The sequence below is a fragment of the Perognathus longimembris genome, chromosome 11 (assembly GCF_023159225.1).
Source record: "Perognathus longimembris pacificus isolate PPM17 chromosome 11, ASM2315922v1, whole genome shotgun sequence".
Classification (NCBI taxonomy): Eukaryota; Metazoa; Chordata; class Mammalia; order Rodentia; family Heteromyidae; genus Perognathus; species Perognathus longimembris.
In genome coordinates, this window is record NC_063171.1 from 38,591,033 (window position 1) to 38,619,011 (window position 27,979).

At 43.3% G+C, this 27,979-nt stretch overlaps 1 protein-coding gene across 2 annotated transcripts; it reads left to right on the forward strand.

The window, feature by feature from the left end:
- Fcrl5 (Fc receptor like 5) lies at positions 1 to 27,787 on the forward strand. Of its 2 annotated transcripts, XM_048357376.1 has the most exons (15): positions 1 to 200; positions 3,652 to 3,687; positions 4,846 to 5,088; positions 7,394 to 7,639; positions 8,182 to 8,466; positions 10,279 to 10,557; positions 14,034 to 14,312; positions 17,597 to 17,872; positions 19,599 to 19,877; positions 20,488 to 20,604; positions 21,681 to 21,708; positions 23,484 to 23,566; positions 23,745 to 23,810; positions 26,269 to 26,300; positions 26,379 to 27,787. In XM_048357376.1, the coding sequence occupies exons 1-15, from the start codon at positions 170 to 172 to the stop codon at positions 26,454 to 26,456; spliced, it is 2,358 nt and encodes a 785-aa protein (XP_048213333.1). In that variant the 5' UTR covers positions 1 to 169; the 3' UTR covers positions 26,457 to 27,787. The 2 variants fall into 2 exon arrangements, with proteins under 2 accessions (XP_048213333.1, XP_048213334.1); XM_048357377.1 differs by lacking the exon at positions 4,846 to 5,088 and having other exon boundaries at positions 2 to 200.
- The last annotated feature ends 192 nt before the right edge of the window (positions 27,788 to 27,979 follow it).

A 27,979-nucleotide genomic window follows, 5' to 3' on the forward strand; every position in this document is an offset into this window, starting at 1 on the left:
TCCCCTTTTTTTTTCTGATTCACCAATATATTTTGTTCTTCTAAAAAAAAAAAAAAAGCAGTTACATTCCTTGTGGCTGGTGTGAGCTGATTTGTAACATCAAGACTTAAAAACTGCTGTTCCTGAGACAACATCGCTTTGGCCTCCGTTCTGGGCGATTCTGGTCCTCATGCTGCAGTGGGCAGTTTTACTGGTCCTGGGTGAGTACATGATTCGGCATGGACCGAGGGGAGTTGGGAAACCTCTCTCTCCACCAAGAAAGGCTTTGCCCTTTCCTGGAGCCCAGCCCTTGCTCTTTCCTACTTACATTGGTACTATTTTCTAGCTTTTCTGTGCAGCTCAAGACTTCCTCTCTTGAACCCAAAGATAACAGTCACAGCTGGGAGAAAAAAACCACAGCAACCAAGGTTTCAGTTACAATTTCCACAAATACTTCACAAAGCCAAGAAAATGGTCATGCCTGCTGGTTGATAGTGTTTTTTGTTCTGGATTGCTGTTGTTATTGTTGTTTGTATCCTGGGGCTTTGACTCAGGGCCTGGGTGCTGTCTCTGAGCTTTCTTTTTCCCCCTCAAAGCTAGCACTCTACAAACTTGAGCCACAGCTCAGGTAGTCATGCAGCTTTTTGGTGGTTAACTGGAGTTAAGAGTCTCGTTGACTTCATTTACAGAGCTGGCTTGGAACTGCAATCCTCAGATCCAGCCTCCTGAGTAGCTAGGATTACAGGCATGAGCCAGTAGTGCCCAGCTTGATTGATAGTGCTTTATCCTGACAAGAGCCTTTCTCCTCTCTGTACTGGAGACACATTTATCCCCTTTATGACAAGGCCAGGTTTGGGTCCTGGATATAGGAAGATGTGGAAGATGTCTCCTTCTGCAAAAATTGCAGCTGCAATTGGCTGATCTAGAACACAGTAGGTCCAGTGGATAGACACAGAGAGGTAGCAGGCAAAATAAGACAAAACCTGCAGCGGTAACATTCTCCTTGTGCCCATGGTTGTGCATAGGTTTCCATCAATCCATATCTCCAAATCCATTCCACTGTTTGGCCAAGGTTAAAATATTAGAATTAAATATTTTTATTCATTTGTTCAGCAAAATGTTTATATGCACAGCACCATACCAGATGGGAGATCATGGGAGGCCCCATTTCTGTGCTCAGCTATAGATGGGAGCAAGCAAGACTATGTAAAATCTATCCTAGTGAAGTAATTATCCAGGCAAAGTCACCAATAGATGGCATAGACAAACATAAGCTACCACAACCAGTTAATAAAGGCTTCGTGAAGCCTGGAAGGAGGGAAAAGGGAAAGGACGAACGTGATGTAAGAAGAGAGAGCTCCACAGCCACAGGACGCATGGTCTATTATTTCAGAAATAAAAGTGCATTCTAGTGTGGCTCAACACAGAGGAGCAGGATGGGGAATGGCAAGAGCATGTGCTTTGGGCTCAAATAAAATCTGAGTTCAAAACTCTATGCTAGCTGGGGGCTGATGGCTCACACCTTTAATCCTAGCTACTCAGGAGGTTGAGATCTGAGGGTTTCTATTCAAAGCCAGCTTGGGCAGAAGAGTCCATAAGACACTTCCAAAAGCCAAAAGTAGAACTGTGGCTCAAGTAATAGCGCACCAGCTTTGAACAAAAAAGCTAAGGGACAATGTCTAGGCCTTGAATTCGAGCCCCAGTACTGGCAAAAAGAAAAAAGTTCTACCTCTATCCTGACACATACTGGCTACTTAAAGGATGAGTAATGGTATACTTACCTCATAGTGATTGGCAAGATTACATGAAATAATGTATATAAATGCATACCACATAGGAAGTGCTCAGAAAAATACTAGCTTCATTTAAAACAATGCAAAAGAGCTGGGAAAATGGCCTAGCGGAAGAGTGCTCGCCTCATATACATGAAGCCCCAGGTTCAATTCCTCAGCAGCACATATATAGAAAAAGCCAGAAGTGGCGCTGTGGCTCAAGTGGTAGAGTGCTAGCCTTGAGCAAAAAGAAGCCAGGGACAGTGCTCAGGCCCTGAGTTCAAGCAGGAGTGGCAAAAAAAAAACAACCCATGGTGACTAAAATATTTAGGTAACTGTGAATGATTCTGTTCTCAATAGAAACACTAGGGCTTCTGCAACTTTTCCATGAAGTTTTATGTGGGCAGGAATGAAGCATCTGTCACTCATGGCTGGATTTCCCTTGTCTGGTCTTGGCATTTGACTGGCATTCCAGACATTTCTGTTGAATTAAAGAACTAAATCTGTCCCTGCCAACTTTGCTTCCTCTGTGTCTTCATTGCTCATTTCTCAAATCTGTGTTCACCTATCTCTATCACTCACCTAGGTCTTTAATTAATGTATTATTCAATAAATATTTAATGGATGTCTCTTACATGCCAAGTAGCATAGTAGGTTCTACAGTGTCATTTGGTAGAGACAAATCCCCACTTCACAGGGGAAAGTGATCAAAATGAACAAGTAATCAACCAATTCAGATCATCCCAGCTGAATCTTATGAAGAAAATGAAATATCACCAACTCTCACATTGCTTTCCAAGATGCCTCACATTTTGCCCCATCAAAGGCTGCCCTCTGCCAGAGAGCATGCCATCTAGGCTTCAAATTCTAATTCCCATATTCCTTTGAAACCTCTCAATGGCTCCCCATGGATTTTATGATAAAATCAAAGCTACTCACTTGGGCCTTATAATCCTCTATAATTTTACTACCCACCACTTCCTACCTTTCCAGATGTGTATACACACACACACACACACACACACACACACACACACACTCCCTGAGCACCAATAATATTTCTTTACTTCTATGTCCTTCCTATCTTGAATACCCTCCCCAAGGTCTTTGCTACATACAAACACTAACCCTCATCTGGCCAACTCCCATGTTCTTTCTTGTTCATAGTACTCAAGCATCATGTTCCTTCAGGTACCTCCCATAGTCCACCTGACCCTTCAATAATCTCTCTCTCGGGGGCTGGGGATATAGCCTAGTGGCAAGAGTGCCTGCCTCAGATACACGAGGCCCTAGGTTCGATTCCCCAGCACCACATATACAGAAAACGGCCAGAAGCGGCGCTGTGGCTCAAGTGGCGGAGTGCTAGCCTTGAGCAGGAAGAAGCCAGGGACAGTGCTCAGGCCCTGAGTCCAAGGCCCAGGCCCTGAGTCCAAGGCCCAGGACTGGCCAAAAAAAAAAAAATAATAATAATAATCTCTCTCTCTCTCTTTCTCTCTCTCTCCACAGTGGCTTGAGTTATACCTTGACGCCCATGATACCCCCATGTACTTTTATTATTTCACTAACTAGCTGAATTACAGTGTATGATTATGTCACTGTAGTATAATTATAATGCTTGGTTTTGTGTTTTTGTTTCCCCCACCAGTCAACTTGTTGCTAGTAAATACCATTTAGTTTTTATCTTAAAAGTCTAGATACACATACACATACACACACACACACGCACACATATACTACATATACCTTAGTATATACAGACTATATTTAGAGGCCATATAGAGCATATTTGATTAACTGTTAACATTTTAGAAGTGAATTTATAATGAAATATGTAATAAATAGACAAAAAATGTGTGTGCATTTCTGGCTCCTTGTTTTACTTGTTCATTTATTTTTGCAGGTCCTGTCACTGGACAATCGGTCAGAGAACAATTTAGTGAGTACCCTTGCCATTGTTTTTGTTTGTTTATTTGTTTTGCTCTTCAGTGTTTTGAGATAAAGGCATCTCCCTAATTTAAAATATTTGCGTGACTGCCAGAGGATCCCTAATACCTCTCATTTTCTTGTCAAGGCAAGCAGAGCTGTAAAGGTGATGTCAGTGCTTTTGGAATTCCACCCCCCCCCCACACACACACAGAGCTAGAATATCTTTATTTTACCCTCTGACCCTCCATGGGTGAGGTGTTGAGTGAACTTCTGGCAGCCCCTGGCCTTCATAGGCCCTGCACTTACTCCTACTGCAGATGGACCACCCTTAGCCAGGCAGGACATCTTCCTCTCTGTGGTAAACATTCAGGCTCTGAAGGGAATCCCCTCCAATCGGGAGGCTGGAAAATTCCCCCTGACAACATCACACTAGGTATATACCATTGGGGGCATTGCATCCTCTTTTAGGAGCAAAGTCCTAAAGGAAGTGAATGGAGAACAAAAGAGTATCCAACAAAAAGTTAACTGTCTCCCACATTTCCTTAGTTTTTACTTACTATGGGTTTTTAGGGGTCAGAGAGTGTCTTGAATTTGGGGGAACGTATGAGTAGCAGGCATTTTCTATAACTGCTCTACTCACCCAACATCAGCTTCTCTGTTTCTTTCTCCATTGTCTTGATCCCTCTAGATTCCAGCTGATGATCTGCTCTATTCCCTGCTCTGCTACAATTAGCTATGATAATTTTTGCCCTGGTCATTTCAATTATCACCTATAAAACAGAGCAAGTAGGCAAGTTGACCCCTCAAGCTTTTTTGGTGCTAAAATCTTAAGATAAAATAATGTATTATTTTAGAGAAAATGCAATCTAGAAATGCTTCTATAAGCCCCGGTGAGTTTGCCAGCTCAGCAAGATGGCAGGAACACTTCCAGAATTAGCCAACTAACCATTGACATCTCAAGGAATCCTGCTAGTCTAGTCCCCTGGAAATCATTTTGCTCATTATCATCCCTCGGCTCCCACTCTCTCCTAGAGGAGGGGAGGCCTGCCAGCTGACAGGCAGCCTTGAACCTCTCCAGGACTGTCCAAAGGCAGTCTTTCCCACTGGACCCTCTGCAGCTGAGACTCTGGATACCTCTGCCTCAGACTCATTTCTCTCTCCTCCTCAGCAAATGCATCCAAATCAGTGATTTCCGTATACCCTCCATGGACCAATCACTTTGTAGGAAAGACAGTGACTCTGTATTGCCACAAATCTGGCTTCCTGACACATTACGTAAAATGGTACAATGGGTCTCAACTACTAAAGTACAGTACAGCAAAGACACTTGAGGTCCAGACATCTGGAGACTTCAAATGCCAAGCTGACAACTTACCTCCAAGTGTATCTGTGCACTTGGATTTTTCCAAAGGTGAGATGGAAGTAAAAGAAATGAAAACCTTTCTAAATCATTTCATTCCCGTTTTCTCTGTAGCTGTTACCAGTATTCGCTTTGAACAACACGTGGATGAACAGTTTTATTCTCCTCTGTGGTTCTACATACAAGGAGGCAGTTCAAAAGCTCTGCATAAAACCAGACAGGAAACAGAATTTGCTTCTCGAGTTTGAACATAAAAATGAAGAAAACTTAAATTATTTGGACAAAGTTTATTCAGCCCAGTGGGTAATTGCTCTAAGTAGTCCATCTAGAAGGACATACTGGTCATAGACTAGCTAACAGTTATAGAAGCTAAGGACTATCATTTCTACAGAGAAGATTAATGCCTTCTACACCCATCCTCCTTCAAGTCTTATAATCTGAGTCACAAAGCTTGGGTAGCTTTTTAACTATGCAGATGCTTGGAGACAATCCTATATTTACTGTGTCAAAATCTGTAAAGGCCCAAGAATCTGCAGCTTTTACAAGCTACTCATGCAAAAAGAAAACTTAGAGAAGCAACTTATTTGAATTGTTCCTGAATCATTAAAACTGTACATTAAAATGTATTATTTCAAGTCAGTTTACTAATTAGAAAAATAAGTACTATGAGAATATTTCATATTTATTGATAGAGATGGATTATACAGATAAGACAGATTGATATACATATAATAAGAAGGAGAAAGAGGAAAGGTATTGCTTTTATTTTCATAAAAGCACCTGTTTCAAAATTGAGTAATGCAATCCCTGTTATAATACCCTTTAATGAACAAAGAAGCAGTGTAGTAACAAAGAGGACGAAAAATAAGCTTTGTGTGTGTGTGTGTGTGTGTGTGCGCGCACGTGTGCATGCTGCTGCTGGAGTTTGAACCAGGGCCTGAGAAATGTCCCTCAGCTTTTGCACTAAAGGCTAGTGCATTAGTGCTCTGCCACTTGAGTCTTAGCTCAACTTCTGACTTTGCTGTTTATTTGGAGATATGAGTATAAGACTTTTCTGCCCTTGCTGGCTTCAAGCCTCTTGAGTGGCTAGGTTTATAAATGTGAGCCACTGGCACATGAATACTCAGTTTTTTATCTAAAAATTCCCCTTATATTTTCTCCAAATGTGGATGAAAAAAGAACTGAGCAAGAAAAGAAGATTCATTACATAAACCCTGTTATTTCTGTTGAAGAAAACTTCATGGCCATTGAAAATCAGTCAGAAATGAAACTAGTAACCTATCTAGTTAAATATCATAGCATATTCAGTGAAAGGTAAACCATGCCATTCCTATTCCCTTAAAAAAAAAAAGGAAGAAATACACAGACTCACACATGTGAATATAGAAGAGAAAAATTAAAATATGGGTCAAAATTATGGGGCTGAGAATGTGGCTTAGTGGTAGAGTGCTTGCCTAGCATGCATGAAGCCCTGGGTTTGATTCCTCAGAACCACATACACAGAAAAAGCTGGAAATGGCACTGTGGCTCAAGTGGTAAAAGGCTAGCTCAGGCACGGTGCCTAGGCCCCAAGTTCAAGCCCCAGGACTGGCAAAAAAATTACAGGAAGCAAGCACCTGTAACTCATACCTATGGTCAATCATAATTATGTAGGAGGCCAAGATCTGAGGATTGCTGTTTAAATCCAGCCAGGGCAGCAAAGTCTGTGAGAATCTTATCTTCAATTAACAACTACAACAACAAGAAAAACACAAAAGTGGAACTGTGGGTCAAGTGGTAGAACACCCCTGAGCAAAAACACTGGGAGACAGTGCCCTGGCCTTTAGTTCACAAGCCCCAATGCTGTAACCACCCCCCCCTCCAAAAAAAAGTCAAAAAGAAAAACAATTACTGGATGTAGGATAATAAGTACTTACCTTTCTGCTTTCCAACTTTTCTCAAAGTACTTATGTTCATTTGGAACATCAGAAGAAAAAGAAGTAATAATAAGAGTCATTTCTCCAAATCCTCTTTTCCTATAAAGCCTAATTAAAAGTTAGACACTGATAGGTCATGCCTATAATCCTAGTTACTTAGGAGGCTGAAATCTGAGGGCTGTGGTTCAAAGCCAGTCCAAGCAAGAAAGTCCACAAGACTTGTATCTCCAATTAACCACTAAAAGCCAGAAGTAGAACTGTGGCTCAAGTGGTAGAGTGCTTCCAGGTAGAGCAACTTCCAGGCCCTGGGTTCAAGCCTCAGGACTTGCACACGCGCGCGCGCACACACACACGCACACAGAGTCTAATTGGCATAATAATGAAAAGGGAGAAGAAACAACAATGTGATGAACCAAATATTGCTCTTGTGTTTCCTACAGCTCAGCTGATCCTACTGGCTCCATTTGAGGTATTTGAAAGGGATTCTGTGGTTTTAAAATGCCAAGCAAGGAAACAAACAGAACTGGGTACTATCACATTTTACAAGAATAACAAAAAATTACCTCATGAAGGCAATGACTACCAAATTCAACATGCAGATCTGAAACACAATGGTGAATATCACTGTACTAACCGACATGATAAATACCATGCTTCTTCCAACAAGGTCAAAATCCAAGTCCAAGGTAAAGCTTTCATTATTTTATGAGGGGGTTAGACAAAAGGAGAGAAAGGACATGAGGTTGTAGAGATAGGACAGGAAGAAAATGGTAGACTGGAACACCAGAAAGAGAAAGGGCAGCAGACCTTCGGGCTGAAGAATGTTAGAAACAAGAAATGGTGTCCCTTGGCTGGGCCTTGGTGGCTCATGCCTGACTACTCAGGAGGCTGAGATCTGAAGATCAAAGTTCAAACCCAGCCTAGGTAGGAAAGTCCACGAGACTCTTATCTCCAATTAACCACCAAAATGTCAGAAGTAGAGCTATGGCTCAAGTGATAGCGCTCTAGCCTTGAGCATAAAATCTAAGGGACAGCCCCCAGGCCCTAAGTTTAAGCCCAGTACTGGCCAAAATGAGAAACAAAAGAAGTGGCATCCCTTTCTTGCCTGTTTTTGGTCGATGTTGGTGCCATAACTCTACTTGCTGGTGTTGAAGGTAAACTATGGTTTTCTCCAGAGCCAGACTAAACCTCATTGCTCTGGGGGGGACTGTTGTGACTCTTCCCCTAGAACTGTTTCCAAGACCTGTGCTACTCGCCAGACCTTCCCAGCCCACAGACGGAAGCCCAGTGACCCTCACCTGTGACACCCAGCTCTCTCCACAAAAATCAAATGTCCAGCTGAAGTTCTGCTTCTTGAAAAATAACAGGGTCCTGGGGCAAGGCTGCACCAGATCCCGGGAGTATCACATTCCTGCCATAAGGAAAGGAGATTCAAGGTCTTACACATGCCAGGCAGTGACAGAGAGTTCCCGTATTCGGAAAACCAGCCATCAATTCCAAATTCCTGTGCAAAGTGAGTATCCATAGATACTGACATTTGCAGGAGGGAGGGGGGAGTCCTGCATCTAGGCTGAAAGACAAGAAAAACCAAAGGACAAACAGCTGGAGGATGCTTCAAACTTAATGTCCCCAGGGATATTGCTTTGTCCTAAATTCCTAAAATTGTGTGCACTCTCAAGCAGGATGGTTAACCAATGTCCAAAGGTTCTACCTGATTTAATTTGGTCTGTCTCACTTCACAGGAAGTCTATTTGAGCATTAGAAAGGGACTCACAGTTTGAAGTATCTACTTTGCTGAGTGGGGAGGAGATGCTGAAGGTGATAACATGTCCCATAAATGTATTCCTATTCCTAAAGAAAAAAAAAACACTGTTAAGGGAAACAGGTGTTTTCTTATGCAGATACTGGGACTTGAAGTCAGAGTCTTATGTTCTCCCTTAGCTTTTTAGTTCAAGACTGTTGCTCTACCACCTAAGCTACACCTCCATTTTGGGTGGCTAATTGGAGATAAGAGTCTCATAGACCTTTCCGCCCAGGCTGGCTTCAAACCTCAATCTTCAGATCTCAGCCTCCTGAGTAGCTAGGATTATAGGCCTGAGCCCACTGGTACCTGGCTGGAAACAGATGTTTTTGTCATTGGTTTAAGGAAGAACAATTCACACAAGGTGGGAAGCAAGTTTCCAACAATTGGAACACAACAATTTCTAGCCTCTTCCTCAACACAATTGATGGAACTCCATCCATAGCCCCTCCTTCTCTGTTATCACCCTAAGACCTGAGAATAACTCAAAAGACACTGTCATAAACCCTCATACCCATCACAGATTATCCAATTTAATGGAGACTATCTGACCTCATCTCCTTTACCATCTGACATCTACAGAAGAAGTGCTTGTTAAAGAGCCAGGTGCAGTGGCTCACACCTGTAATATCAATTATGCCTTTAATGCCAGGAGATAGCGATTGGGAAGATGGTAGTTTCAGGTCAGATCTAGCAAAAAAAAAAAAAAAAAAAAGGTTATCCAGACCTCCTTCTTCAGGAGAGCAAGCTTAAATCTTCCCCAGGCCAACTTCCCACAGGAGATCAGAAGATTTTACCCTCCATACCCGGTGGCTCTTTTCCATCTACAAAGCCACTCACAGTTGAGAGTCCCCTGTGTGTCATTTTAATTTATTTAGGAGTTTGGGCCAACACATTTCTGGCCCTAGGGTTGGTGTCTGAAGGGCAGGAGTTTGTGTTCTTCTACTCAGTAGAAGGGGTCTCAAGGCCCATCAAAGTCTCCTGGTACAAAAGAGACAAGCAGCATGAGCAAAGATTTACCTGTCCTCAGAAACAAAGTTTAGGAGGTCCCTGGTAAGAAATACCCAATGAGTATACCCAATACTGGGGTAAACTCCTGTGAAGCCAACAACTTTGCCAGCAAGCCAGTGACCAAAGTGCCAAGTGTCACCCAAGGAATAGGTTGTCAAACCACACTTGAGGATCCTTAGGGAAGACCCTAGGCAGTGAGGGATTCACTAATATGAAGACCCAATGAGTTACCAATGATTCAATGGTCTGAATAACCTGCCAAGCACGAGTCAAAGACTAGAAGGGAAGAATTCGGTCTGGAAGTGATCACCTCAACAAGGGGCATCCGGAAGAAAGGAGCTAGAAGTCTGACGGGAAAGGAACAGGATACAAAAGAACAGCATGGTAGGGACAAGTCAGAGCTAATTCCAGAAGCTCAGGAAGTTGCTAGGCTGCCATCAAGACCAGAAGAGATCAAGAATGGAAATCTACAGAAAGGCAGAACTAACTGGTGGCTGATTTCCTTTCCCACAGTCCCTGTGTCTCAGCCTGTCCTCACCCTCAGCACTGCTAAGGCCAATGCTGTGGAGAGAGACATGGCAACACTGCACTGTGAAGCCCAGGAAGGCTCTCCACCCATCTGGTACCAGTTCTACCATGAGGATGTCCCCCTGGGGAGAGGCACAACCTCCTCTACAGGAGGAGCAGCCTTCAGCTTCTCTCTGACCGCAGAGCATTCTGGAAAGTACTATTGCACAGCTAAAAATCATCTGAGGATCCTGCGCAGTGAAGCTGTGAGCCTCTTTGTCACTGGTAAGCCCTGGGTTCTGGCCAGTACTTGATATTGGTCAAAATCCATTGGATGAACTTTCTCCCAAGAAGGCCTCTACCTAGTTCCATTGTGTGGGGATGTTGATTGTTTGATGCATGTGCCATGATTCTCTACCTGTCATTTTGCCTTTCATCATGTGCTGTGCACAGCTCTCCAGGATGGTAAACATGCGGGTGGAGGTACATATTCATTCATTGTAATGGCCGTACAGGATATGTCACCTTACCCATATATCATAATCTATTTTACAAATCCATTCTTGATAGCCATATAGGTTGTTTCCATGTTTTCATTATTCCTTTTAAACTGATTTTTCTTCTTCTTTAATTAGCAGAAGGCATTTTTAGAAGTATGGCATAGATTCAGGAAAGAATACAAATCCTAGTTGTATAACTCATGGTTACCAGTGTAACTATCACCAAGGTGCCAATTGAGGAGCAAAATTGCCTCTGTTCACACTGAGACCTTTGTTGTAAGAGTATAAATATCCTGCTTTCTTTCCAGAGCAACAGGATGGTTATGGCTTAAAAAAAAAATCTCAAGTCTGGCACGTCAGACTATTTCATATCACAAGAATACAGGCTCAGGTGACACCGTGAGTATGACATTGTTAGAAGACTATCCAGGGAGAAAAAAATGGGAAAGATTGTTTTGAAGCCAGATTGATGGAAGAAAAGATACTCTAGAATATAATGTATTCTCAAAACCTGCTTATACTGACACTCAATAAACTCTGGAGTAGGAGTTCCCAAGCTTCATGCATCCTTTACTCTAATATTTTATTATCTCCTAGCTTTTAACAGTATTTAAAACCCCTTTACTTCTGGTTCTTTTCTGTCAGTAAACTGGGAAAACAAGACATCACCAGTCTAGGTCTCTCCACATCCCTGTGCGTGACATAAGGCAGGACTTCAGCCAGCCTCTGTAATTCAAATGAACAAAAAAGGTGCTGAGGTGAGATGAGAAGTGAAGAGTGAGAGAAAACAGTGGTCTTTGCATCTTCTTATAACACCAGCTCATCAGAACTCCCAACCTAGCAAGCAAGTTGTCTGTGAGCTGGAAAGTTTTACTGGGAATCAGACAGACTTCCTGGAGGAAAAATCTGTGTTATTTGAAGGGGTGGGATCCAATCCAAGGGCACAGAAAGATCTTGAGTCTATTGACAGTCCTGTGATTCCTGAACAAATTGCTCACACACACACACACACACACACACACACACACACACACACACACACACTATTCCAACAGTAAATATCAGACCCTGCATTGTAAGTTCATTCAAGGGATGAGAGTTAAAAAGCAAAAAACTGTGTATGCTGTAATAAGCTTTGCATACCTCCATTTAAAATTGTAGAGGGAATTCTCTTTGCCATGTCAACTTCCTTTCCTTTGGACACATACGTACAAGTGGGCTAGTTACATCATATTAGAGTTCTATACCTAGTTTTTCTTGAGGAACCTCTACTTCACTTTCCATAATAACTGCACTTATTTACATTCCACCGAGAGTGCATGAGAATTTTCTTTTTTCTGTATCTTTGCCAACTTCTGTATATAAGTATAATCACCATTCTAACTGAGCTGAGAAATTGAGTTGTTGTTTGATTTGCATTTTGTTAATGATTCATGAGCATTTTTATATACTTGTTGGCTATTCATACATCTTCCTTTTGAAAAAGAAAGGCTACTCAGATTATTTCCCTAGTTTTAATTGAATTATTTGTTTTTGACTATTGAGTTGTTTGAACTCCTTATCTACTTTGTATACCAGTCCCTTGTCAGATAAGTAGTTTGCAGAGTTGTCTCTTGTCTCTTAGTTCTGTTTATTGTTTCCTTTGCTATGCTGAAGCTTTATAATTTGGTAGGATTCCATTTTTTAAATAAGACTCCAAAAGTAAGTAAAAGCAGACAAATTAAGGAAACTATATTAAGTGAAATAAGTCAAGCACAGAAAGACAAATACTTCATGTTATCATTTATATGTAGAAGATAAATAAGTTGATCTTGTAAAATTAGAGAACAGAATAGTGGTTATCAGAGGCGAGGGAGGGATGCAGGGGATGGAGACAGGTGGTTAATAGGAACAGGGTGCAAGTAGAAAGGACAAATGTCAGATAGCTTATCAATACGATAACAATGGTTAACACACTTCATTATGCATTTCAAAATAGCTAGTAGACAGAATTTGGAATGTTCTCAACACAAAGAAACAACAACCGTTGAAGGTAATGAATAAAACAATTACCCTGATGTGACTATTACCCTGATGTGACTATTACCCTGATGTGACTATTACACATCATATAAATACACTGAAATATTATACTATACTGTTATATATATACATACATATGTGTAAATTAAAAGTAAATATATATGAAGAACACATGACCCTTTTGAAAGGAAAAATTGCTCTAGAAAACAAAAAAATTCTAAATATTCTCAGTATAATTGAAGTAAATTTAAATATTAAAAAATGAGTTAACATTGACAAATGAAGATGTGACGATATAATAAGAGATCACATGAATGATCTAGGAGAACTTAGGAGAAATTAATAACAAAGCTATTTCAGAGTATAATCTAAATTTTAAACAGTAAGAAACCTATTAGCACTGTCAACTAATGAAGACTCAGTCTGAGAAAAAATACAAAATGCAAATTAGAAAACACAGAAATAAATGCAAGAAGTGTAATATGGCTGGGAACCGGTGGCTCATGCCTGTATTCCTAGCTACTCAGGAGGCTGAGATCTGAGGATCACAGTTCAAAGCCAGCCTGGGCAGGAAAGTCCTTGAGACTCATCTCCAATTAACCACCAGAAAATAGGAAGTGGCTCTGTGGCTCAAGTGGTAGAGTGCTAGCCTTGAGCTGAAGAGCTCAGGGAATGTGCCCAAGCTCCGTGTACAAGCCTCACAACTGGGGCTGGGGATATAGCCTAGTGGCAAGAGTGCCTGCCTCGGATACACGAGGCCCTAGGTTCGATTCCCCAGCACCACATATATGGAAAACGGCCAGAAGCGGCGCTGTGGCTCAAGTGGCAGAGTGCTGGCCTTGAGCGGGAAGAAGCCAGGGACAGTGCTCAGGCCCTGAGTCCAAGGCCCAGGACTGGCCTCACAACTGACAAAAAAAGAAACAAGATGGAAGGGAGGGAGGGAGGGAGGGAGGGAGGAAGGGAGGAAGGGAGGGAGGGAGGGAGGGAGGGAGGGAGGGAGGGAGAGAGGGAGGAAGGGAAGGAGAGAGGGAAGCCAAACTAAAGACAAAAAACTCAATGATACTGTTTTTAAAAAAACATGTCAAACTTGAATATGCACATCAAAAGATAAATGTTATTACACTCAAATTACTCTATAAAATTCTGTTGTGTTCGGTTACTTGTGAAGTAGGAGCTGTTTTCGATTTTCAAAATCACACACACACAAACTGGCATCAACTAACCCATTTCCTTCATCAGTTCCAGTGTCCCGCCCTGTCCTCACTCTCAGGACCCCGAGGGCCCAGGCTGTGGTGGGGGACGTGATTGAACTTCACTGTGAGGCCTTGAGAGGCTCTCCCCCGATCCTGTACCAGTTTTATCATGAGAACATCATCCTGGGGAACAGTTCCGCCCCCTCTGGAGGAGGAGCATCCTTCAACCTCTCCTTGACTGCAGAACATTCTGGAAATTACCTCTGCAAAGCTAACAATGGCGGGGAGGCCCAGCACAGTGACACAATAACACTCAAAGTCACAGGTATGTGCAGCACCAGGATCATGCTACACCCACCATCCAAAGTCAGGGTGGAACTCAGGCTCTTAAGAGCGGCCGGGTCTACCACATAGTGGCAGGCCTGCTGCCTGCGCACCCTCCCCTGTGGAGTTAGGTTTTACATGCTGCAATGGCAGCTTGCCTTTGATAGCACCCTTCAGCCATTTCAGCCTCAAATTCCCTAACATAGGAGTAGTAGTTTCAAAGTACAAACCATATTCTGGTCATTCGTGATCAATAAGAAATGAAAGCTGGGTGCCAGTGGCTCAGGCCTGTCATCCTAGCTACTCTGGAGGCTGAGATCTGAGGATCACTGCTCAAAGCCAGCCGAGGCAAGCAAGACCATAAGACGCTTATTTCCAATTAACCACCAGAAAAACAGAAGTGGCACCGTGGTAGAGCACTAGCCTTGAGCGAAAAAGCTCATGGGCAGTGCCCAGGTCCTGAGTTCAAGCTGTATGAAGTTCAGTGTGTCTCAGTTCAGAAGGAGACTGAGCAACAGTTTTCTGTCATCCAATATAAAGACCAACACAGTCCTTTACCGGCTCACACGTTTCTCCCTCTGCCCGAGAGGCTTGGATTTCCACTGAGGACCATTTATGGAAGATGTCCGAACCTCATTCTCTTGCTTTCATACTATTCAGCAGTATCACTGTGTCCCACTGTTCACAGCCTGACCACACAGCAGTGCCCACTATCAGTGCAGGCTTCTGCACCTGACTCAACAGCCTTCCCCTCTGTTCCACGTGCTGTCATCATCTCATGACTGCAGCATCCATTTGTGGGACCCAACCACCACCCCTCCATATACACTCCCACATAGGCCCACAACTCCATCTCCACAATGACTCTATAAGTGCTTGTAATCTGATTACCACCTCTTACCTTTCAATTTGCTTTAACACTCCTATCGCTATTGTTCTCCTACCTCAATGGAACCTCTGGCCCTAATTCAACAGACAAAACAAACAATACCACCTTGACTCCCAGCACCAATTTCAGTATCTCTGGATCTAGCCTAATAAACCAACCTTCCCCTTCCTAAGGTTTGGAGAAGAGATTCTGTCCCCTGTGTCAGGGCACATCTCAGATCCTCTAATCTCTCTATTCCATTTTTCCCTGAATCTTCAGGAACTGGCAATATAGATATTTGAACTCAGGGTCTTGTGCTTGTGCTAGGCAAGTGTTCTATCACTTGAGCCATGCCTCAGGCCTTTCTCAGAAGATAATTACAGCCTTTTATATTCTATGGCTCTCAACATAGCTCTACTTCTAACATCACTATATTGGCATTTAATATGCTGCATTTCTTCTATGACTTCCTGGCTTCTTTTTGCTGAAGCACACTAGGTCTTAAGCCACAGCGCCACTTATGGCTTTTTCTATATATGAACCCAAGGCTTCATGTATGCAAAGCAAGCACTCTACCACTAGGCCATATTACCAGCCCCATCTTCTATGACAAAGAGATATAAAAAAAAAAAAAAAAAAACTTATCCTCATCTCACGCACTGAGCAACTTGCATCTTCCTTTGATTCCAACCACTGCTCTCTCATAACTAAACTTCTGAGCAGAGTCCACTACCCAAGTTGTCTTCATTTTCTCATTACTAACTGGGTTCTAATCTATTAGATTCTTCTAGTCTCTCCATCAAAATGATCTCACAATGGTCACCAACAATTCCAATGTATTTAGATCCAATGGCTACTTTCCAATCCTCACCTTACTTGATTTCTCCAAAGTATTCCTTTAAAAAAAAATCATTCCTTCTTTTGTAAAGCTATCCTTTCCTTGGCTTCAATGACTCTATCACTTCTGGCTTTTCTCTCTTCTGACAACTCTTTCTCAGTCTTCTTTTCTGGATCCTCATTTTACAGATCATCTTTAAGCACTGGCATGTTCCAGAGCTTTGATCCTACATGTATCATATATAAGAGGTGCTGTCATCTCTAGTGATTCTGACACTTTCATCTTTAAAAGAACATTCCCACCTGAGTACCTGGGCACACCACTCATATTTCTCAAAACTTCACCAACCTAAACATCTATTGCACCGAACTCTTGACCTTCCTCTCAGTCCTGTCTTTCCCAAGTGACCCTCTCTCTGTGAAAGATCCCTCACGCCATCCAAATATACACAACAGAAAACAAAGGGCATCCATTGACATCTCTCTCCCTCACTGCTCACATCCAGTCCTATTGATTTTACTTCCTACATACTTCTTAGATCTTTTTCTATCTCTATTGTTACTATCCTGGTTAAATCCACTGTTATTTTTAACTAGTTCAATATCACTTAAATACCCATCTAACTCACTTCCATCCCTGGCAGAGGATTTTGCTGTGGTCAAAAATGATCTTTCCATTACTTCGTGGAAAAGATAAAACACACAGCCTATTTTATGCAGCCCTGCCTAGCTATCCAGTCTACTCTTTGGACCCTTTTCTATTACTACTGCTGCCATCTCATTCCAATAACTCAGTGGTGTTCAAGTTCTTCTCAGCTGGGCCTTTGCACATATTACTTGCCTGCCTGCCAACCTCTTCCCTTTCCTCTTCACCGGGTTAATCTTAAATGTCACTTCATGAAGATGCTTCTCTTGATGAATCCCTATGTAATCAGTTCCCAGTGTTGTATATTTCATAGAACCCTGTCTTTTATTTTATAACTATTATCTATCTAAGTCTATTTGTGTTTTTATTTTGTTGCTTTCTACTTTTTCTTCAAGATGGTAGGCTCTATAAGAACAGATTCTATGTCTTTCTGATCACCGAATTCCCACCATTCAGATCAGTTATTGGGACTTATTATTTGCTAATTTTAAATGAATGAGTATGAAACCAAGCACATATAGTGATCAATTCTCAGTCCTCTCGCAGACCTCATTTCTGACTCAGTTATACCCATGACTAAGTATACAATAGGTGTCTCCTGTTCTTCATTTTCTATTGAAGCAACTTCTCTTTCTCTCAAATGCTTCAGTTTCAGTGTAAGCTGTGCTTTAAATTTACATATATAATTACTCCAATATCTCTGTCTATCTCTATATGTACAAACACTACATGTATTCATATATATATATATACACTACATATATATACATACACTACATAGTCTCTTTTCCTAAGAACTGAATAAATCATAGATGAGTTCTAAATAGTATCACAAGACATCACAAACTTAGAAAAACATCTCCCATTCGAAGTGTCTTTAGTGTGGAGGAACACATCAAACAGCAGGAGCTGATAACTGTCTTTCCTCCCTTAGTCCCAGTGTCCCACCCTGGCCTCATTCTCAGGATGCCCAGGGCCCAGGCCGTGGAGGGAGACATGATAGAGCTTCACTGTGAAGCCCTGAAAGGCTCACCTCCAATCCTATACCAATTTTACCACGAGAATGTCACTCTGAGAAGCAGCTCGCCGCCCTCTGGAGGAGCATCCTTCAACCTCTTTCTGACGGAGGAACATTCTGGAAACTATTCTTGTGAGGCCAGTAATGTCCTGGGAGCCCAGAAGAGTGAGGTGGTGACAATCAAAGTTATAGGTGAGTTGGCCCTCCCACTAGCTGCAGCAGCAGCAGCAGCAGCAGGAGTACAAGAGTGGCGTGTCTTCTCTTCCTAACAGCTGAGAATGAAGCAGCAGTGCTCCTGGGAGCTGCTTTCTAGAATGACAATCCAGCTTAGTCCTGTCTGCAAGTGCAGTCTTACCTGTGATGCCCTTTCAGGAACTTGTGCTTCCCCAGCAACACAACTTTTGAATTCTGATTTTTTTTTAATCCCCCAATGTAAATAATAGGAAGAATTTTTTTAGAATATAGACAATTTTCTGATGTGAAAATTGTGACATAAAAGAGAAACCGGAGTATGTTTAAATACGAGTTGTGCTGCCTCCATGAATAGCAGCTACTTTCTTGCAAGGCTCCTAGCAAGCCTCTACTCATAAGCACCCTCCATTGCTAGAAAAAAATTGTTACCTATATACTATATTTTAATACTAGCTATAGGCATTTAAGGCATATTTAAGGAGAGGCACTCTGTGATCTTCAAAGGCAGAGGCACAGGTGAGGAGGGCAGAGAATGAAAAGAAGATAGCATGGAATGAGGATGACCTTCATCCAGTCAAAGTTCTCTGTCCTCTAAGCTGTCACTTATGGCTATTAAATGAAATAACCAAAGGGAAACTGCTCTTGTGAGCTCTGAATCTGTATGGTGATGACCTAGTCCAGGCCAAACCTCTAAATCCCTTTTAGGTAAACCTGGAATACAGCGGTTGAGATGAATGTTCTAAATTTAACTTTGAAGCTAGCTAAGCTGAATGACCTCAAGCAAGTATCTTTCCTATTGACTTCAATTTCTTCATCCATAAAGTAGGAAAATCACACTACATAGAAATCCTGGTCATCTCTTGACCTAGAAATGCATGAGTTTTGTAGAGAGGGAATATGGAGTCAAATAAAGGGTGTATGTAAAGAAAAGCTGATTCTTCCTGCCCCTGGAATACATCCCAGAAATAGGATGTACAGACCGTGCATTGTATGCAAATACCTTCTGAGTCACCACAAAGCAAAATACAGGCTAGGAGTATTGACTCCTCTTGGTTGATCCCCTGGGTGTCGTAAGGCACAGGGACAAGTTAGCTCTCGCCCCAGCCTACTCAAGTTGACTCTGGTAGCTGTGCCTGCATCCATGAGGTGACTTGATTTCAGAACTGATCTCTCCCAGTACTGAGATCCCAAGCTGCACCTCCATAATACAGCTTCTGTGCAATCTCTGTGCAGGATACAGTCTTAGAAGTTGGTTTGGGGGAGTCCAAGTTTGTGTCTTTTATAAGTTAGGTATATATCACCAAATTGCTATGTTCAGGAAGTGTCTTAAATTCTCATTCCCACCTAGGAGTATGCACAACCTCATCAGTGTTATTAATCTGTTTAAACTGGTGAGAAGGAAAAGGAATACTATTTTACAGTTGCTATCATTTATACTTATTTAATTAATCACAAGGTTGACATTCCTTTGATAAATGTATGAACTGTTGGAAGTTCTCAGTGATTCATATATACCTTTTTAAAAAACTTCTCTATTGACTATTGTTGCACATGAAAACTTTTTGTAGGTCAAAGTGATTCATTTTATCTGTCCTTTGTGTTTTCAACCATTTTCCAGGATTGAGAGCTGATTTATTTCATTTGCTTATACTATTTTTTTTCTTCTTTACAAATATGTTAGAAGCAGAAATGACCACTAAAGTTTTGGGGTGTTTTTTTCTCTCAGTTCCAGTGTCCCAGCCTGTCCTGACCCTCAGGAAGCCCAGGGCCCAAGTTGTGGTGGGAGACGTGGTGGAGCTCCTCTGTGAAGCCCTGCGAGGTTCGCCCCCCATCCTGTACCAGTTTTATTATGAGAATATCACTCTGGGGAATAGCTCAGCCCCTTCAGGTGGAGGAGCAGTCTTCAACTTTTCCGTGACTGAAGAACATTCTGGAAACTACTCCTGTGAGGCCAACAACAGCCTGTGGGCTCAGCAGAGTGACAAGGTGACACTCTTCATCACAGGTATGTTTCCTATGCCTAGGCCACAGATAGGAACCAAATATTTTCTCTAAGAACACTGGTGATCTTCATGATGCTTATCTAGTGCTTCTGCAGGACAAGTAAGCCGAGAGCCGGTTGCTCTCTATACTGTTGTATTAAAGTGTTTCTGTAGCAATGGGGGAGTAGGGAGCATGGCACAGAGTACCCTGAGTTTAGAGCTCATCAGCTGCCTGCCCCTTCTCACTGGCTGCCATCCATCCTGACTCTCAGCCTTGCCTCTGACACACAGGCAAGCTTCTTCACGCCAATAGGAGCCATTTACTGTGCCACAGCAGCTCCTGCTGAGACTCAGGAGTCCTGCTCATCTAGTCTCTCTCCTCACCCTCATTTTTCCTCTCTCTCTCCCACCTTCTCTTCCTCTGCCTCTCCCCTTTCCTTCTTTCCCCCTCCCCCTCCCCTCTCTCTCTCTCTCTCTCTCTCTCTCTCTCTCTCTCTCTCTCTTCTCTCTCTCTCTCTCTCCTTCCTCTCTGGCTCTTTCTCCCCCCCCCCCTCTGACATCAGCTTTAGGACTCAGAGCAGTTCAAGACCTCACGTCTTTCCCTGGGGTTCATGTATGGGGTCTTCCCCTCAGGGCTGCCGGGAGACAGAAGAGGTTCTGTAGCTGCAGGACTCACTGGGGCGATGCTCTGCATGGTGGTCCTGGCTGCTGGAGCACTGCTGCTCTATTGTTGGATCTCAAGAAAAGCAGGTGGGTGGCACCCTAGAACACCTTAGCTTGACCCATGCCTCTTTCAGCTCCATCCCCTCAGCTTGTGCTGACTGTAGGATCTGCTCCCATCCCCCAGACTCTCTGGAGCACCTCCTCTCCTGTCACACACACACACACACACACACACACACACACACACACACACACCTTTCCTTCCGGATCCCTCCGAGGAAAAGGTTGGAGAGAACATGCTCTAAAGAGATGTCATTTGTCCAACATCATGAATGGCAGTGGATCACCCTAGTAAAAAAAAAAAAGAAAAGAAGAAAGAAAGAAATGGGAGGGGGAAGATTGAGAAACAGAAGTAAAAGCATAAACCAAACTTACTGATTTCTAAATCAATATTCCTGCCTGCAGCTATTGAATCCTCCTTTTTTATCCTCATTTCTTTTATTAGCATGTAATAATTTTACAAAGGCCTTCCATTGTGACATTTCTATACATGCATATAATGTACTTTGATCAAAAAGTCACTCTATGACTCTCCTATGCTCTCTCTTCCCTTTTTTTTTTAACATTTTTTCCTTTTTTATAATGAGTTTATTACAAAATTACTATAAAGAACAAATGAGTACATATATATGAATAGCAATTCAGATAAAACTGTAGTGACTTTTTAAATAATATGGATATTATGGATATGTATTTGTATGTGATATATATGCATATGACATATATATGTATAGGATATAGATATATGTCATAGCAATAAACACATGTAGAAAGCCAAGAATATAATTTATCAGGCTTTAGAAAAAAAATCCCTCAAGGCCTTGTGCTTGCTTTTTATGGCTTCATTATTATATTTTCATACATGGATATGAAGTACTCTGACCAAAGGACATTGCCTTTAAACCTCCAGGTTAAAAGACTGTAACTATTACTCTTCTGGAGGTTGGGGTCAGTAGTTAAGTAGTTGTTGTCCCTTCTACCTCCTCCCTTGGGCATAGCAAAGGATTGAGACTTCAGTAATAGCATCTGGTAGTGATCTGAGTCTCCTAGAACTGTGCCGTCTGATTTTCTGGAATCTAATGCCCCTGTGCTTTTCGTTGCAGGTGAAGTGCCTGCCTCTGACCCTACCAGGTAAGACCTTGGTAGTATATCAATATAGTTAATGCGATTTCCAAAGGGGAAGAAAATGGAATAGAATCCAATTATCACAAAAAGTCCAGTTTCTATTATATGTTGTAGAGATGGATGGTACCCCAGCTTCCTTGGGATGATAGTTCAAGACAATTCCCAGGACTTTCTCCCCTAGCTACATAGTCCTTCTTATCATATCAAGTGTTCATTGGTTTTCACTTATTAACTTGCATCCTTGCACCATTGTTGGCTTGGTTGTACAAGTGACCACTATGGCCACTGAATCCATCTGTGTATTTGAGATGATACAGTTTCATTGGCCTGGAACATTCTGGACATAGTCAAGCCAGTCAAAGCCAGTTGTGATGACAGCCAATAAGATGGAGTCATGCACTTTGGCCACACAGAGAGGTCACTCTGCCAGCAAAATGTGGGGCCAGTGAAGATGCCACCATCTTGGATCCCTCTTAGCTCTCTCCCTTTATGATTACATGGTTTTCTTAAGTCTGGAACCTTACCTCCTTATATGTAAGGTTATGTTAAAAGTCTTTTCTTGGGCTGGGAATATGGCCTAGTGGCAAGAGTGCTTGCCTCCTACACATGAAGCTCTCAGTTCAATTCCCCAGCACCACATATATGGAAAACGGCCAGAAGGGGCGCCGTGGCTCAGGTGGCAGAGTGCTAGCCTTGAGCGGGAAGAAGTCAGGGACGGTGCTCAGGACCTGAGTCCAAGGCCCAGTGTTGGACTCTCTCTACTTCCCCTCCGCTTGGGGGGGGGAAGGGCTTGTCCGCCCCTTCCTGGGTGGTCCTTTATCGCTCTCACATGGGAGCTATGGCCACATTTGCCCTCGGTAGCGTGTGGTCGCAGGGTGCCCCAAACCCGCCAAGGAAGACACGGATGCGTGGGCCCCTGGAGAAAACCTCTAGGGCTTCTGTTTATTCAAATGAGGAGCCCCCCAGATATACCCCTGAGGGCAGGCACAAGAGAGGGATTGCAGATTGGTCACAGAGGGCTGTCCATCAAGTGATGTCAGGGGACCTCCTTTGGGGGGCGGAGGCCCAGCCCCCCAAGGATTGGGTTTCTGGGGTGTCCTCCATTACACACGTGCTGCCCCAGGAGCAGGGCCTTCTCTTCCTGCCAAAGGAGGAAGGGGAGGAACAGGCCAAGGTCAGCAGTGGCCCCTTAAAGGCACAGCTGACCCCAACAGCCCAGGACTGGCCAAAAAAAAAAAAGTCTTTTCTTAAGCAGGCACCAATGGCTCATGCCTGTTACCTAGATATTCAGGAGGCTGAGATCTGAGGATTGTGGTTCAAAGATAGCCTGAGCAGGAAAATCTGTGAGTCTCATTTCTAATTAACTAGAAAAAGGCCATAAGTAGAGGGGTAGCTCAAGAGGTAGAATGCCAATCTTGAGCAAATAAAGCTAAGGAACATGCCCAGTCCGAATTCAAGATCAGTACCAGCACACACACACACACACACACACACACACAGAGTCTTTCCTTAAATTTTCATTTTTCATGTGTAAAATGGTGACAGCAGAGAACTAAATATAAATTTAATGCCTAAATAAAGTCTAGGCATTAGCACAGACAGTGCTTATTGCATAGCAGGTGGCCATAACATCTAAAAACATTACTAATCTAATACAGTACTCATAGATCATTTGTTATCTATATTTTCAGGCTTGTCAATCACTCTGTAATGAAGACCTTGCTAGCTTAATGTGGTCACTCTAACTACTTGATCAGGCATCAATGTTTTGTATCTCACAGGAGCCATTCAGACTCAGGCCCCCAAGAACCCACCTACTTCAATGTGCCAGGCTGGGCAGAACTGCAACCAGTGTACAGCAATGGTGAGGACCAAGAGCCCTCTGGATTGTCAAGGGCCACAGAGTGGGTTTAAGTGGAGGAGGAGGAAGTAGGGGAGACAACACGCAAATACCTTAGCATCTTCTGAAACTCCAACTTCTCTCTAAGTGAATCCTCCAGGAGGAGATGTGGTTTTGAATCCTCCAGGAGGAGATGTGGTTTTGAATTCTCCAGGAGGAGATGTGGTTTACTCAGAAGTATGGCGCACCAAGAAAAACACACATGCAGGTAAGACCTGGGGAAGTCTCTCTTCTGGATGAATCTCAACTCTATCTCCTTAGCAGGTCTGGACCAATGAGGAATAGAGCTGTTCCTCACCAAGTTCTTGGGGCTTCTTAACTTTTGCCTACATTGCTTCAAATTGATCTGAAAGCCCCTATACAATATTGTGTTCTCTGTTCTATGTGGACAGCCTCAGTACCACCTGCATAACAAAATCATCACCTTGGGAAGTCCCTTCACCCCTCCAAGCTCCAGCGTCTCCATTTGTAAAAGGAAATTTTCATATCATTCCCCAGTCTCTCAGCTCAGCTGCCATGATAGACTACTACACATTGAATCTTAAAGAACAAGCATTTATTGCTTACAGCTCTGGAAGCTGGACATCCAAGATCAAGATGCTAGATTCTTAGTGAAAGTCCTCTCCCTAGTTTACAGACAGAGTGTCCTTGATTGGTTTATTGAATGATATTGGGATTTGAACTCAGGTCCTCACATTTGTCAGGCAAGTGCTCTACCACTTGACCCTCCCACACTCCCATCCATGACAGGTATCTTCTTGCATTATCCTTACACAGAAGGGAAACCAATTCTCTCATGTCTCAAAAGAGCACCAGTCTCACTATGACCTAATTATCTCTAGGGCCCAAATTCTAAAAATACTGTAACACTGAGGGTTTGAGCATCAACACATAAATCTGGATAAAGACAAATTCAGCCTAATAGGACCTTTCTACCTTTTTTTAGTTTTCTGTTGTTGCTGCGACAAACTTCCATAAACTTGATGCGGTAGCACAATACAAACTGTCTTCCAGTTCTATAGGTAGACAGTTTGACAGGAGTCTTCTCGGCATGTCTTTCTGGAACTGTAGAATTAATATGTTTCTTGACTTCTTTGGCTTACAGAGGTCACCCACTTCCCTTGGCTTGTGAGGTTAATCAACCCGCAAAGCTCAGGTTGGTGACCAGCCATCAAAGCCAGCAGAATCACAACATTGTAACTATTCTTCTCTGTGACTGTTCTCTGAATTTAAGGATTCATATTGGACTCACATGGATAATACAGAATCGCACACCCTCTCATCTTTACATCTGAAAAGCATCTGAAGTTACCTATTCACAGATTCCTTGATTAGGATGTGGATATCTTTGGGGGAGGGACATAATTCCAGCTACCCCACAGAGGGTTATGGGATTATGGTGAATGTGTGCAGAGATGTGAAAATGGTGTGGAAGCAGCGGTGTTACGCAGCTGTGACAATGCTGTGAACTGGTAGTCTGTCTATGTCAACAATCTTCATTGTTGTAGGGGCCTCAAGGAGGAATCTGGCCTGGCTACCAGGAGCAGGAAAGAGAAGCAGGGTCCTTTGGGGCAGGCTTTTCTTTCTAAATCTGCTTTATAAACATTGCCAGGTGGTTTTAGCTAGTACATGTCCCTAAGCTTCTGATTCCTTTTGTATAAAGTCAAATGAACTATGTTGCTTGCATCCCATTTCTTTTTCGGTAATACCTCTCTAATACCTAACAGCTCATCCAAACTTACAACTCTTTTTGAGGTAAACACTGCTAAGCCTACTTCACAAATGAGGACACTGAGGCAGGCAGAGGCCTTCAATGATTTGTCTGAAGTCATAACTACACACACACACACACACACACACACACACACTGTGGCATTCACGCATGTGATGAGAGAGAAAAATAACACAATTGTTCAATGCATAACAGATGACAGAAATTATACAGACACAAGCGTATGGCATACATGCACATGTATAAGATACATTTGTTGTGATGATATATATACATAGGTTTACATATATATAATCTTCACAACCAACCTATAGGCATATGCTGTGTTGGCTTCCATCATCGTATAGGTAACTGAGGCAAGAGAAGTTGTGTGACTTGCCCCACAGCCCAAGGAAGGCAGGGCAGATCCAGGACTCTGTCCACAGTGGTTTTACTTTATTTTTATTTATTTATTTAGCCAGTCCTGGGCCTTGAACTCAGGGCCTGAGCACTGTCCCTGGCTTCTTTATGCTTAAGGCTAGCACTCTACCACTTAAGCCACGGCGCCACTTCTGGCCATTTTCTATATATGTGGTGCTGAGGAATCGAACCCAGTGCTTCATATATACGAGGCAAGCACTCTACCACTAGGCCATATTCCCAGCCCCACAGTGGTTTTTAAAGCCTGCTCCAGTTACTTTGTCTCTCCATATCCATATGTGAATCTAAAATCAAAGCATAAACACAACAAAGTGTGGTTTTCTTCTTTTGAGAGCCCTCAGCTCCAAGTGCAGGATCAAGTGTGAGGTGATGCCAGTCAGTGCTGTGAACCCTGGGACAGGATAGAATGGTTGCTGGACAGGAAGAGGCTTAAGGGAACCAGGCAGGCCTCGCAGCATGGAGACAGACAGCTCCAGGCAGTCTCCACATCTGAATACTCTTCTTCTTTCCACAGTGGCCTCGGAACCCACGGTCCCTGCGAACCAGGTGAGTATCCTGACTTGCATGGCCTCCCATGTGGGCCCATCAGCTCTGCACCTCACTCCAGTGCTCTTTCCCTCCTAGAACTCCCCTGTCATCTACACGGAGGTGAAGGCAGCGTACACTCCAGCCTCCAGGCCCAACAGTCAGCCTCCGGAGTGACGCCCTCACACCCGCCCAGCTGCTGCCTCAACCACTACACCTCTCCCTGGGACAGAAGGATTCCCAAAGTGGGAGGATTTAACCTGCCCCAGGCTGCCACTAGAAGCCTTTGTGTCATATGCCCACTCGCTCAGTGTGATGAGAGCCCAGAGCCCTGCTGGACTCTGGCCTGTTTCCCTGGCTACAGCCCTATGCTGGTGGTATTTTTACTAAGTTGTTCCCAGCACAGGGTGCATCACATCTCCTGGCTTCTTTGGTAGGCTTCAGCTGTGATTGCTGCTGGTGTTCCTCAGCAAGGACAGCCCCTCAACTGTGCTTTTAGGAGTGTATTTCTCAATTACCACCCGCCCGGTGGAGTTCCTGCCATCCTATGCAAAATGGAAAGCGCATATTCCAAAGAACAGTGGACTAGTTATCAACCTTCCTCTAGCAGGACTGTGTCTTGCCCTCTCTTGAAATTCCATCTGAAACTCTTAAGGTCAGCCCCTGACTCCAGAATAACTTCTTTCCTTGGCTCATATGCCAATTATCTACCCACCCAAGTAAGTAGATCTTACACCCTAGGTCGCTGGTCTTTCTCAGTCTGCCAGATATAAGCCTGCAAAGTCAAGGTCAGGGGCACCCTGGATGAGACAGATGAATGTTGGACTAGAGGAGGGACTCAATTACTTTGAGTGAAAGAACGAATGTCTGAGAAACTGAGGGCAAGCAAACTGGCATTAGATCCACCATAAACTACCCCAAAATTCAGAAGGCTTCTCCCCTTTCCCTTGACTAAGAAGTAAAGAGAAGGATATGGGGTGGAGAAAATTGTTCGGCAAGAAAGAAGGGCTTCAGGGGACTGTGATGTGCTAATGATCACATGAGGTTCCTGGGAAAATGCAGATACTGTGACTCTGAGACTCTGTGTGGAGCCTGAGGTTCTGCTTTTCCAACAAGCTTCCAGGTGATGCAGGTCCAGGGATCCAGCTGGGAGAGAAGGCCCTGTGGATCTTGGCAGAGGTCTGTGAGGCAACTCCCATGGGCCTCTACTGGGTCATTCTTGAGGATCACATGACTCCCTGAGCCATGCCCCAGCCAGGGCACCCTTGGTGCTGCAGCTAATTTCTCTATCACCAAAGACGGTGGTGACAGCCATCACCTTTGTTTCCCCATTCAGGCCTCACCCTTTCCTGCTAAAAGAATGAACACTCAGAGCCAGGTACCTATAACCTCACCTACTCAGGAGGCTGAGATCTGAGGATTGTGATTTAAAGCCAGCCTGGGCAGGAAAGTCTGTGAGACTCTTATATCCGCTAAACTAGCCCCCAATAAAGAAGCCAGAGTAGAGGTGTGGTGCTCTTGAGCAAAAAGAAGCTCAGGGACAGTCCCTAGACCTTGAGTTCATGCCCCAGTACTGGCACCCCCCCCGCCCCCCCCAAAAAAATGCACTCTCCAGTCAAGGTGATTTTCTTCCTCCTCTGAGCCATGGATGATTTGTTCTACTTGCATGATGTCTGTTACACCTTCTCTTGAACTCTGAT